Source organism: Nymphalis io, chromosome 17 (genome assembly GCF_905147045.1).
Source record: "Nymphalis io chromosome 17, ilAglIoxx1.1, whole genome shotgun sequence".
Lineage (NCBI taxonomy): Eukaryota > Metazoa > Arthropoda > Insecta > Lepidoptera > Nymphalidae > Nymphalis > Nymphalis io.
The window spans coordinates 11,759,285-11,772,026 of NC_065904.1; the positions used below are offsets into that span (position 1 = coordinate 11,759,285).

Consider the following 12,742-nt stretch of genomic DNA (forward strand, 5'->3'; position numbering starts at 1 on the left):
GATTAGTCCTATGGCAGTACTTTTAGTGACACTTGCTGTCACTTAAAAATAATAAATATATCAAAATGACAGTAAATACAGAAATCATGCCGCTGCGATAGGTTATAAAGCAAGTGTTTTGTACTATTTAGTTCTTTAATTTGATTAATTTACAGTTTTAAAGTGGATTCATATATCTACCAATATGTGTGATATAATAGAAAACGAGGAAATAGATAAAGATACAGTGAGTCTAGAAGAGTTAGACAAATTATTTAGCCGAAAGTTTAATCTACTCACAGAGACTGCAGTTACGTTAAAGACAACTTATATAAATAAACTAAGTTTAACTAAGTAAGTAATATTTAAATATATATATATATGAATATTTTTATTAGAAACTTGTTTTACGTCTATGAAACATAGAAACATCATAATTAACTTACGTTTTCGAAATAAAGTAATTTGTAAAAACAGAATATATATAGTATATAAATATTAACAAGGCTTTCACAAAAGCTTAAAGAGTTACAGAATATGATTTATGTTGTTTATTATTAATAAAGGAGTAATACATTTACTTTACTACAAGTTATACTATGTATTTTTAGATCATTGAATGTGGCAGTCAGTTTATCGGATAATAATAGTATCGAGGTATATGACATTGGAAAATCATCCATAAACCAAGTTTGTCGGCTAAGCGGCCATCAGAAAGCGCTAACAGACTTAGTGTTCAGCCCTAAGGAAGACTATTTGCTTTACTCAGCTGGCCACGATGGAATTAAATTGTGGGACACGAGAACCAGTGGCTTGTGTGTGCAGCAGTATGAAGGTTGTTTTATCTTGTATAATAATTAAATAATATGTATCCAATTTATACAATAGAAAAGTTAATTAACAAAATGATGGCAGGTAACCCCTAAAGCATTATTAGCTTATTAGCTTGAGCTTTCGCTAGCCCAACTGGATTCTGGGTAAACCAGTAAAAGTAACAGCCTGTAAATGTCCCACAGATGGGCTGAAACCTCATTTTTTAGGGAGAAGGTTTTAATGCTTGTTCCATGTGGATCACCACAATGCCATTACCTCTAAGATCAGAGATGTTTGCCTTATATATATGCACTGGTTAACAATGAACCATATTCAGACATATTAATATAGGCACATGCTTCTTTATATGTGTCAAGAACACCCTGAACTATGTGTATGAACATAACTAATTCCTAAAAATACAATAATATATAAAAGTATTAAATATGGTATACTCAGTTTTTTATTTATTATATTTATATATTCTAGAGGTAACTAATATTGTTTATTGAAAAACTAGATAGTCTATTATTATATCTAATACAAAATGTATTTATTAACATTTCATTTTTCTATTTTAGAAGAGGAGGACACTCCTGCAAGACCTTATGATGCTATGGACATTTCCTGTACGGGTCGTGTTATCTGTGCCGGCAGCCAGTTAGTTCAGGAGGACGCTTACCTTGTCTTCTGGGACCAAAGAAAACCTCAACCACTCGGTGGTTACTGGAACTCTCATACTGATGATATCACACAGGTAAAATATAGATACAAGATAAAATGACTTAGCTAACGATTTCATATTGTACATATAGTCTTATAAAAAAAAGAATTATTGTTATCTATATCTTTGTTTAATTATTACATAAGCAGAATTTTATTTATGAAATGCAGTTTTCTATTTTGAGTGATAAAAAACAATATGTCCAGCTGATGCAGTTTTCTTTATTATAATTTTTTCTTTTGTCTATTAAGTATAATCATAAATTAAGCACATCAAAATTGAATTGTACTTGCTCCCCTTTAAACTAACAACTGAACTATTTTCAACACAACAGTGCTATTGAATAAAAAAATTTGTTATGTTTCAGGTAAAATTCCACAAAGAAAAGACAGAAATTCTAGCTACTGGATCACTAGATGGACTTCTCAATGTGTACAATTTATTGGAAGAAACTGAAGATGATGCTCTTATATATTCCATGAATGTGGAGAATTCAGTGGAGAAAATCACATGGCTAAATGACAATAGAGTATCTTGCATTACCCAGTCTAATGATTTGCAGACTTGGGACACGTCTACTGGAGATATGATCAAGACTTATAATCGGGATAAGATTGCCAGAAGTATAAAAGTAATTTTTTTTTATAGGAATTCTAGGAATGTCCTTTTTGAAAGAAATATTAATATTCTTTTTACCCCTCCAATTAAGTCTACAGCATATGTTCCTGTTTAGAATTACACCTACAAAACTGCTAGATGTCTGTTTTACCATTCTCCGCTATGGTGTGTTGTATATTAATTTGGAAGACATTTATTTGAAACATGCAGATTTTTCTTTATGCAGAGCATACAATGAATAGCACTGGTTACAAGATCTATGGGTATAAAGCACCCAGACTACTAATTTTAAACACAGAAAGTGCAATATAGCTTGTTAACTTTAGTCTCTTTCCTTGAGTCTTGAGAGTTGATGTATTTAAAGTTTTTCCCGTTTATGTAGAAATAATAGAGACCTAAAAAAGGGCATAAATTTAAACTCAACAATATTTTACCATTTCAGAGGCTGAGATCGGATGACTGCTACCTCGTGGATACATTCACATCTGCTGATGATATGGTTATATTGGCTGGGTCATACGGAGGAGATGGGTAATGACTTTATAAAGATATTTTAATTTGCTCTGTTTTAATTTTGATACTAAAGCATTTCGTTATAGAATTGACATGAGGTGAATGCCCTTTATATTATTAAAATTGGCACACTTATATAAAAGTAAAGATCACTTATAAAAAGAATTACTTACTAAAAGAAAAAATTATATTTTGATAATCGCTTATTATGTTGGTCATCGTAAAATATTAATAGCATATTTGGTCTCTGTATCAATATTATTTACCTTTTTAAACAATAACACATGACAATAATAACCAGACAAGGGCATGTCATTTGTGTTCTGCATAAAAAAGTTTTTTTTTTATATAAAATAGGTAGGCAGATGTGCATATGGGCCACCTGATGGTAAGTGGTCACCAACGCTTATAGACATGGCATTGTAAGAAATGTTAAACATTGCTTACATCATCAATACGCTACAAACCTTGGGAACTAAGATGTTATGTCCCTCGTGCATGTAATTACACTGGCTCACTCACTCTTCAAACCGGAACACAACAAGACTACGTAATGCTGTTTTGCAGTAGAATATCTGATATGTAAGTGGTACCTACCCAGACAAGCTTTCACAAAACCCTACCACCAGTAAAAGTATGCTATTTATCTTTAAACTATGTATTTACATTATTGTAATTACAGAACTGTGCTAAGGTCAGTGACGGAGGCAGGAAAGAAACTACAGCCTACGACTAACTTCACTAAGAACAAGCAAGTTGTCAGATGTTCTTCCTATGATGATGATGTAAGCAATACTCATTTATATAGTTTTTTTATTATATCTTAAGGTTTCACTTGGCATGGACACATTTCAAATAAATATACTTATGGAAAAAAATAAAGTTTAAAGTATATATTTGTATAGCCTATTCAAACCACGATTGGATTCGAGCAAAAATACTTTTTGAATGTCGGCAAAGTGGTTATCGGAACTATGAGAGTAAAATTAAAGTGGATATCGGAATATTACGACATTATAAATACATATATTATACAATAACTGTATTACAATAGTGTATTACATAGCAGAGTTATTAGGAAATCGCAAGAAATGTGTAAATCTCGGGCTATAAATACTTTTTGCGTCTGTATGTGTTTACCTTCCCTTTTATTTTTTGTCAACATTTAACTGTCTGGTGTACTCGTATAAATATCTTAATCTCTTATATCTTTTTTCTTTATCTCGTTAGTTTATCTCTAGTAAATAATGTCAACTATAATTAATTAATTAAGTCCTGCCGCCAAGGGGCGTTCTCGACTTCTGTCAATCGGTAATGATTTGACGTGACATTGATGCATTAGAAACATACATTAACACAGCATTGTAACAGCCTAGAATGAATTTAAAAAAAAAACATAATATTTTAAATAGTGCATTATTTGTGAGTTGACATAATGATATATTTTTTATGATGTTATGCAAACATAATAATATATTTACATAAATTCTTCTTCACTTCAAAGTTACCTCGCCCATTCGAATCATAAACTTGTTATTAAACGATTGATCTCATTATTATAATATTTATAATAATAGAGATGCTATTATACTTGACATTGGCAGAATATTTCGCGCTTAATTAGCGTAGAATGTAGATACACGCCAGAAATAGAAGAAAAAAAAACTTTTTATAGTTTTTCTCGTTTACAACCAACTGCCTATTATGAAATTTTATAAGATAGTAATGTATGTTTAAATAATTTTCAGCGTGACTTGTTAGTGACCGCCGGAGAGTCGGGTCTGATAAGCGTTTGGAACACTGACGAATGCCAAGAATCTATAACCCCGATCACAAAGAAACTTAGGAAGCAGAGTTTACACGACAAGAGACATAAACCATATTGATATTTATTATCTTGTTTTATTTTACCCGCAAAATAACAATATATAAAAAATATATATTTAAAGTTAATCAGTGTTCACTTTAGTACGAGTTTTTTTTACTTATTCGATAGCGTTGACTTGGCTTGCGTTGAATGAATAGCAATAATCGGAATTCCATACTGATCGCAATTAATGACATCGCTGTCAACTCACTGTATTATTTATACTAATAAAATTATATCAGAGACCGGTAGCGAGCGAATTCACAAGGAATGTTAGAACAGGCTAATAGTGAAATAAAAACCAATAACTGTCATTTCACAATTTTATTTTTAAGAATATAGCACTTTATTTCAATTTTAAAATAAAATTTACTAAATACAATTAATTTTATTACCATAAAATATTTTAATAAACGATAAGTGTAAACTAATAATTGCCCTATACTATATATATACCACACGGTATATATCATATGACACATAATTTTAATGCACTCAAAAAATACAAATAAAAAATAATAATTTAAAGAGTAAAAATTGTCATTTTAAATATAAAGTAAATAGCAATTTTAATCAGTCGATTATAAAATCTTTTTTTTTTTTTTTACTATTTACAACGAATTCTCTTAAACAATATTTGTACTCGGTTATAATCACCAAAGCCCTCAAGCAAATTACAAACTAATATTCGATTATATTCTTTTATTTATCAAATACAAACAAACTTTTTATTATAGTACAGGTTAAAGGAGAACGTTAATCAATTACAATTTAAATATAAATTATAAAAACGATTTTATTTCAACAATTATTACTTTATGTATGTTTAAAAAAAATATTGCCTCAATCTTTGGTCAGTCCAAAGCAGAATATTCATAACAACGGGGTTCCGTGGACATCATTTAGTCGTCAGAAACATAATGAGCCTGGAACAGAAACGAGAACATTACACGGGTGACGTCGGCGAGCCCCCGCGGCGGACTGCGGAACGAATGATAGTTCACAACAAGGACCTGAAGTGGATGGCCTTGTTGGAGAGCAGGCGGTTGGTGTCGGCGCCGTCGGCGAGCGGCAGCGGGCGCGCCGGCGCCGCCTCGTCGTCGCGGAACGCGTGCGTCGCCAGTGCGGGCGACACGCGCGCCTCGCCGAACGGGCCGCGCACCACCACCCACGACACGCTCACCGCCGACGACGGCTTGCTCTTCAGAATCAGCTGCGACACGCGCGTGCACGTTTACAGGTACTGACACTCGTTACTGTTTATATTATTAAGACCCGACCCGCATAACATAACCTAGCCCAACCTAACGCGTAACATCTGACCTTTGAGAACAAATATTCCTCACAAGAAAAAATAAATGCATGTACATTTAAATAAAAGTATCATATTGTTCTGTGCAACATGATGTAGATTGTAAAAAAGCTTGGACTTGGTATTCGTGTACGTTTGCACGAGTGGCTAATGAATGAGTCTTGCCAGTTTTTCTCGTTTGAGTCCACATTTCAAACAGTATCCAGTGATGAGTTCAACGGGTAACATTAAATTATAAAACAATGTTACTGGAAACGTGGTATGAATTGATAAATTATAAAAACCTGATACGTAATCTCTCTCTGCGAGCTCTGAGTGGGATCGCGCTGGTTCTTGTTGACGAACGCCTTCACCACCCACTGGTGGGCGAAAGCAGAGAACCGCGACGTCTCGTAGTACAGCTTGTGCAACTCCTCCGTGCGATATGGCTTTAGCTGCAGATCTGACAAATTAAATAATATTTTAAGTACATATAACAAATCTCAAAAATTCATACCGAAATTATTTCGATAGTTCGATACTATAAATTGAGACAGTTAAAAATCTATAACCGGTTCGGTCAATATATAAAAAATATATATTTAAAGTTAATCAGTGTTCACTTTAGTACGAGTTTTTTTTACTTATTCGATAGCGTTGACTTGGCTTGCGTTGAATGAATAGCAATAATCGGAAAAATCAATGGTTTTATTTCCACCAATTATAATAATTGTATTTTATATTTTTTGACGATTTTAGGAAGACGGCGGGTACTCAATGGATGCGACTAGCACAGGACCGGGAGACCTGGCGCGCCTGTGAGGAGGCCTATGTCCAGCAGTGGATTAATGTGGGCTGAATATGATGATGATTTTATAGTTGAATCACAAGGATAATCTGCTAGTGCTACATCAACACTCAACATCGACGCGCAGGCGATGCTGCGGAAACTTATAATGATAAATACGCACGATAATAACGGACTATGAATGTACACACAGAACAAAAACTATAACATCATTGCCAAAGCAAATATTTTAGAAACTCAGTCAACCCTCTCGTGTTGGGCTTGCGCTCACACTAACTATTACAAATTTGCAATTAAAAAAATTAACGAAAATGATACTCTGCGACCATATTTAACGTCTTTCAATGCGAACATTTAGTAGTACATAATTATTTAATCTTATTTATTATTAAAAGTAAAATTTCGCTGATTTCAAATCTAATAATTATTAATAGGTCCATCTCGATACAACCTAGTCTTAATGTCAATAATTAGTTATTTACTTACATATAACATTATTACTACAAATGTTAAAAACGTGTAAGACCGAATTTACCTTCTACTAAGCGAGGAAGCTGGAGACCTCATTGACCCTACAATTCTTTTTTATTCCTCCGAGGTCTATGGTGACACTTTCCGAAGCAGTGGTCGGTTTTTTGACGATCAATAAGTTTCCTAGTGTCATCGCTAAATATTGAATAAATATTTTTGACTCTACAAAAAACATACATATTTGGTGATAATTCAGAAAACGTCGGTATGTGGACCGACGAGACGAGGAGGTACCATTGAAGGTGATCTTCTCGCAGGAGAGCAGGTCGAGCAGCTGCGTGTAGACGAGCAGGTCGTCGGCGGCGCGGCGCTCGCGGCGGGCGAGCAGCTCGAGCAGGTCGGCGGCCGAGCGGCGCGGGTGCGCGCACGCCGCCTCGTGCGCCGCCGCCGCGCGCGCCGCGCCGCGCCAGCCGCAGCCCAGCGACGCGAAGCGACACCCCGACACCCTGCGCCGCGCCACCGCGCACCTTTATACTTCCGCTCACGATGTCGTTTGTGGGAGTTTTATTCGATTCATTAGTTTGGTTCGCATTGGACCGATTTATTATTCTATCGAGCGTAGACTTTATTCCACGGGAAATTCGATCAGTCGAGAGGTCTCGGAAAATGTATCGCTTTATTATTGTTATCTACCAAACATATTATTTTTAACTATTAGTGGCCGCGAATTCACGGTCAATTCGGATATGGTAAACCTTCCTGTTCCCGAAGAACCATCCTGCGTGGAGGCAATAAGCCATGACCGTGTACACAAGCTGTCAGTTATATACGTGTATATTTTATATGTATCATATTAATATAACATAGGCGTAAACTAAAATATGGGACGGGGTTGTCATTATTTTATTCGTAAAAAACCGAACGACAATCTGGTCATCTTTCTAAGGTTAGTAGGTGTGAGGTAGGTCAATTAACATCGTATACGTCTGATTGTTGCTATCCTACACATGCTTCTCTAATGTAATCATAAGATAGAAGAAGAAAATATAGACTTGGGAATAGATTTGTTAACGGCGAGTACAAACGTAAGCGTAAAAGCGACAGCCTGTTATGTCGGTCACCAGCGCCATAGACCATAGTGAAGGCTAACACACCTGTGGTACCTACGGCGCTTGACCGAAGCCTCCGGAACCTCAGAGACGAAGTAGGTTCTTCTCAAGGCGGATATCAGGAGACAGTACACACTGGTCACTATGCGAACCAAACCAGCGAAAGGATTACGAGGTGTCGAATCGACTACCAGTTGTGAAAACTTGTAAGGCCTGAGGAGGAAATTGGAAATCAGCCCCAAATGGAACGAATCCGAAAATAAGTAAAGGCGCTTATATTTACTATGTTACATAACACATACCATATTAAAAAATGTATATCTTCTATGAATAGTATTAAAAAAAATCAATTAATTTTATGAACCTCACAAAATCTACAACATGATTATTTCTTTCTCGTTATTTGATTGATGGTTTACCTCTCTTCACATATTTTCTCCTCATGATGCTGGAGAGAGTGACGTGGAAACACTCGAGTGCAGTGCTTGCACTCCAATGGAAGTTCTGATACTGTCTTCTCGACAGCCAGGTTCCTCGAAGATAAAGTTTTGGATATCTCCACACGACAGTTGGGACATGTGGCTGTCTCGTCGCGTAAGCGTGCGTCAGCGAGCAAGTGATTGAAGCAAGGCGCACACATTAAGTGGCCATTACTACACTGAAAATTAACCAACGTTGAATAATATTTCAGTGATAAAAACACTGGGGTCTGTGGGAATACATTTTTTTGGCACAAATTTGCAAAAGTGCAGTGATATTGGTAACAAATTAATAGTTATTGTTTATATTTAATAAATTATACTCACTATAAATTGAATTAAAAAGGTTTAATTTTTTTTTTAATATAAGCCTATTTTTTTAGTAATAATTTTAATAAGAATATATTATAAAAAACTAAACTAAAAATGTACAGAAACATAAAATGTAGTGTGTATGGGTGAATTCTACCTGAGCCGCTCATGATTTGTGGACCCTGAAATCAAACTATAAAAATTCAGATAAAAGAAACTTAAATTTTGTATCTGTTACTGACCGTTTTGTATTTAATACTCTTTTTGCTGAATCTATTATCAGTTGCTTAGACAACATAATGACTAATTGTTATATATGCAATAATTGCTTTAAATATAGTTAGAAGTTACATAAGACCTACACAAATTTTCACTTTTTATTCATCGATTCTATTCAAATATTACTTGTCTTGATAAGTAATCTTGTAACTGATTGGAAAAAAAGATAGTTAAGAAAACAATTTAATTGTAATTCTGTGGGTTAGGAATGGGGTACTTCTAAGGTGTTTCAAAGAAAGAACTACATTTCACAAAAAATATTTATTGACGTGAAATGCTACAAAAAATGTACATACTACATAATTCCATTAATGATGAAATCGTACACTAATAAACTGTATCATTACAATATCACAGACTCTTAACTGTAACAAAAATGCAATAACTTAACTATGCAGAAAGTACATGGAAGTCTATAGTCGCCATTTATTATAAATTAAGCATAATATCCGTCGACAATTTCACAGAATAATAACTAAAACACATCAGAATGATGATAAAATAAACTTACACAGCACATTATTTCCAAATGATGCCTTCGTAGTAGATCAATTACAATAACAATTTGAATTATATAAATTTTATGACTAAAAATAAATATTACGAAATCGGACAGTTTTGTTATCGCAACGAAACATGTTAATATATGTAAAACAATAAAAATATAAAACAGCTGATGAGACAATTTAGTGGCTATCAGCTGTTTTGAAATACCTGATACACGGCTGCCTGCGGCAAGTCCAGACAAACTGCGCAACACAATATGCCCCCCAGTCGATGCTCCAACTTTTCAATCTGCTCATTTTCTATTAGTACTGTTTTACGTTTTTTAGGCGAAGGCCCTTCATCGTCTTTAATATTTGATTCGATTAAATATTCAGTATTCTCGCTAGAAGAAGGCATGGGATCACTCTCAGGTGCCTCAGCCATTTTCGAGAGAGAAAATTGAATAAAATACGACCTACAACACAATGTCAACGCACTACTGTCGGGCACTCTCAAAACTGACAAATAGATATAAACAATTTTCATTCGCGAACAAAGGTTTGTTGTGTTTATATAGATTTTTAAAGCCCCCCTCACTTCACCCCCTCTTATTGGTTACAATTTACATGTAGTACGGCTACAAGTACGGGTGATGTATTACGACTAGTTATTTTTACAGCTCGTAATAGTTTATGAAAATCTTAAGCGAGTACTAAAATTAATAATAGATTTTTGCGGGTCATCCGCATAATATTTCACTACAATATATTATAAATTACAGTACCTAAGAATTATATTTACAGACAGATATTCTTTCAAGTTCTAATGCCACTTACATACTATCGCGAGCGCGTCTTGTAGTCTCTCGCACGAGCCGTAGATAGGGCAGAGCCTTAATCTAGTTTCCATCTACAATCTATACAAATACTTCGTATTTGTATAACACTTGTTAGTCTTGAGTAGCGATGTGCCAGATTGTTAAAAATGTATATCCACGGATACGGATCTTAACTTTCTTACTCAATCGGGGTCGGTGTGGTTATTTTAATAAGCTTATTACATAGATTTGTGATTGATCTCATTATAAAGATAGTTGATTTAGTAACTTGGTATGGTAACTCACTACGATAAATGTTTGTAATATAAAGGTGCCACATAATTGATTTTAAGAAATAAAAAATAATCTGAATGGAATTTATTAGTTTTTCATTGCTACCTTAGTCATCTACATATATATAGAATTTCATCTATGAATCGAAAATTAATAAGGTAAAAGATCCGCCGAAAAGTAACCGTATACGGATGTAGCACACATTACTAGTCTTTAGTAAATGATGAAAAGAAATGTAATGTAAATGAGGAAAAGATTTCGTATATTATAATTCCACAAAAGCAGGATAACTTATCCTAAATTTACCATTGTTAGAGCGATGTGATGACTGAAAATTAACAACACAGAATGCATAATTCTTTTGCGTGGGTGTATTTATATGCTTGCATTTTGATTCGGGCCAAAAAAGCCAACACAGCAGTCTTAGATAGATGTGTCACACATCTCTTTTTAGGAAGTAGGGAGTGAAATGAGCCAGAAAAAGTTAACATTACTTTTGACAAATAATTATTATTTATTACCACATTTCGTTTTAATATAGACTATATATAGATATATAGTAAAAATTTTCAAATTTAATAAAAGCCTTACATGTTGTTAAAAAAATATGTAATAAAGAAGAGTAATGTTTGATTTAGTTTAATTTATAATTAATTAATTTAAGAAAGGTGTTCTAATTATTAAATTTTAGGTCATATTTTTGCTTTTTTTGCAATGGATCCAAATGCAGAAATGACTGTGCCTTTAGTCCCTGTAACATTGCTAGTGAGCGGTTGCTGAAGTAGGCCTGGTTGCTTGATGCTTGGTTTGGAAGCAACATTGGGTGCAGCTTGATCCCATTTTGATTTTCGTTTTTTATCTTCATCACTGTCTGACTTCTTCGCAACTCCAGAGATGAAATCAAATTTTGACATTTTATCTTTTTTCTCTTTCTCTCGTTTCTCCATTTCCAATTTCTGTACTTTTGCAAGTTCATCATAGTATGATTCTTTACCCCACTTGAGAGGATCATATATTTCTGGGGGATAATTAGTATCTAACTCATTTATATCACAAAACTGTATTAGTTTTTCATATATACTAGGATTCCTAAAATTCTTTTTGTCTTGTATAATTTTATTCATGTCTAGGCCTTCAGTCATCATGCGGCTGTAGAATTTAGCTATTGTCTCTTGTAATTCCTTGGGACACTTCCCCTGAGGCTCAGGGGGTATAAGAACTCCATCTTCTGAGTCCTCAGGTTCAGAGCGAGGGATTGCATCATCAGTGTCAGTCTCCATTGACAGTCTCCTCATGTCATCTTGATTTTCGGTACTTGGTGACAAGGGTTCCTCGTCAGATACGATGGTATCGTCGACGTAAGAAACTAGTCTTCTTTTAGGAGAGACGGGCGCTGATGCTGTTTGTTTTGTTTCGTCTACGTTTTTCGGACTTGCGGGTAGCGATTGTGTGATACTAGGTTCTTCTTTATCAGGTGTCTGCTGACCATCTTCCATATCTTCCTCTCCTTCGGAGTCCGTGTAAGTTGCTGTAAGAGAAGCTAACGCCTGAGAAGTCATTTCGGTAATCAAGATTGACTTGGCCGTAAGTTCAACGTAGTCGTAGATTTAAACAAAATTCGAAATTAATTATAATTTGTTTTATTTATATAATAAAACTGAAATTGTTTAGCTATTTTTTATATTATTTTTATATTTATTATATTAATATCCAGTGTAACTCTAAAGTTTTTTGGCATTTGTTTACTGCTTCTTGTCTAGTTGACCAATTGAACTTGAATTGACATAAGTCAAAAAACTATATATAATAATCACAGAGTACATAACTATTATGATATTAAAATATCAATATATTATTTTAAATAAAAGTATTTTTATTTTCA

The 12,742-nt window shown here is 34.1% G+C and overlaps 3 protein-coding genes across 4 annotated transcripts; 1 reads left to right on the top strand and 2 right to left on the bottom strand.

Annotated features, from left to right (window-relative positions):
• Positions 1 to 77: 77 nt before the first annotated feature.
• LOC126774933 (WD repeat-containing protein 89) lies at positions 78 to 4,539 on the top strand. The gene is made up of 7 exons (XM_050496593.1): positions 78 to 333; positions 591 to 814; positions 1,374 to 1,549; positions 1,884 to 2,147; positions 2,577 to 2,665; positions 3,330 to 3,432; positions 4,396 to 4,539. The coding sequence occupies exons 1-7, from the start codon at positions 185 to 187 to the stop codon at positions 4,531 to 4,533; spliced, it is 1,143 nt and encodes a 380-aa protein (XP_050352550.1). The 5' UTR covers positions 78 to 184; the 3' UTR covers positions 4,534 to 4,539.
• A 404-nt stretch (positions 4,540 to 4,943) lies between these two features.
• Positions 4,944 to 10,393, bottom strand: LOC126775064 (cysteine and histidine-rich protein 1 homolog). 2 transcript variants are annotated; one of them, XM_050496796.1, is made up of 7 exons: positions 9,978 to 10,393; positions 8,613 to 8,851; positions 8,239 to 8,406; positions 7,379 to 7,590; positions 6,111 to 6,268; positions 5,528 to 5,727; positions 4,944 to 5,440 (listed from the first exon to the last, which is right to left on the bottom strand). In XM_050496796.1, exons 1-7 carry the CDS (start codon positions 10,293 to 10,295, stop codon positions 5,413 to 5,415), a joined length of 1,323 nt encoding a protein of 440 aa, XP_050352753.1. In that variant the 5' UTR covers positions 10,296 to 10,393; the 3' UTR covers positions 4,944 to 5,412. The 2 variants fall into 2 exon arrangements, with proteins under 2 accessions (XP_050352753.1, XP_050352754.1); XM_050496797.1 differs by lacking the exon at positions 8,239 to 8,406 and having other exon boundaries at positions 4,945 to 5,440; positions 9,978 to 10,388.
• Positions 10,394 to 11,426: 1,033 nt separating this feature from the next.
• LOC126774928 (SAP30-binding protein) lies at positions 11,427 to 12,614 on the bottom strand. The gene has a single exon (XM_050496585.1). It carries the CDS (start codon positions 12,417 to 12,419, stop codon positions 11,553 to 11,555), a length of 867 nt encoding a protein of 288 aa, XP_050352542.1. The 5' UTR covers positions 12,420 to 12,614; the 3' UTR covers positions 11,427 to 11,552.
• Positions 12,615 to 12,742: the final 128 nt, after the last annotated feature.

What these genes read in the sequence shown, in the direction of transcription:
- LOC126774933 (XM_050496593.1), top strand. Translation starts at nt 185, where the DNA reads ATGTGTGATATAATAGAAAACGAGGAAATAGATAAAGATACAGTGAGT. An exon ending in GGGTCATACGGAGGAGATGG is followed by an intron (nt 2,666 to 3,329) that starts GTAATGACTTTA and finishes TTGTAATTACAG; the next exon opens with AACTGTGCTAAGGTCAGTGA. An exon ending in GTTCTTCCTATGATGATGAT is followed by an intron (nt 3,433 to 4,395) that starts GTAAGCAATACT and finishes AATAATTTTCAG; the next exon opens with CGTGACTTGTTAGTGACCGC.
- LOC126775064 (XM_050496796.1), bottom strand. Translation starts at nt 10,295, where the DNA reads ATGAAAATTGTTTATATCTATTTGTCAGTTTTGAGAGTGCCCGACAGT. An exon ending in GAGAAAATATGTGAAGAGAG is followed by an intron (nt 8,407 to 8,612) that starts GTAAACCATCAA and finishes TTTCCTCCTCAG; the next exon opens with GCCTTACAAGTTTTCACAAC. An exon ending in AAGCGCCGTAGGTACCACAG is followed by an intron (nt 7,591 to 8,238) that starts GTGTGTTAGCCT and finishes GGCGCGGCGCAG; the next exon opens with GGTGTCGGGGTGTCGCTTCG.
- LOC126774928 (XM_050496585.1), bottom strand. Translation starts at nt 12,419, where the DNA reads ATGACTTCTCAGGCGTTAGCTTCTCTTACAGCAACTTACACGGACTCC.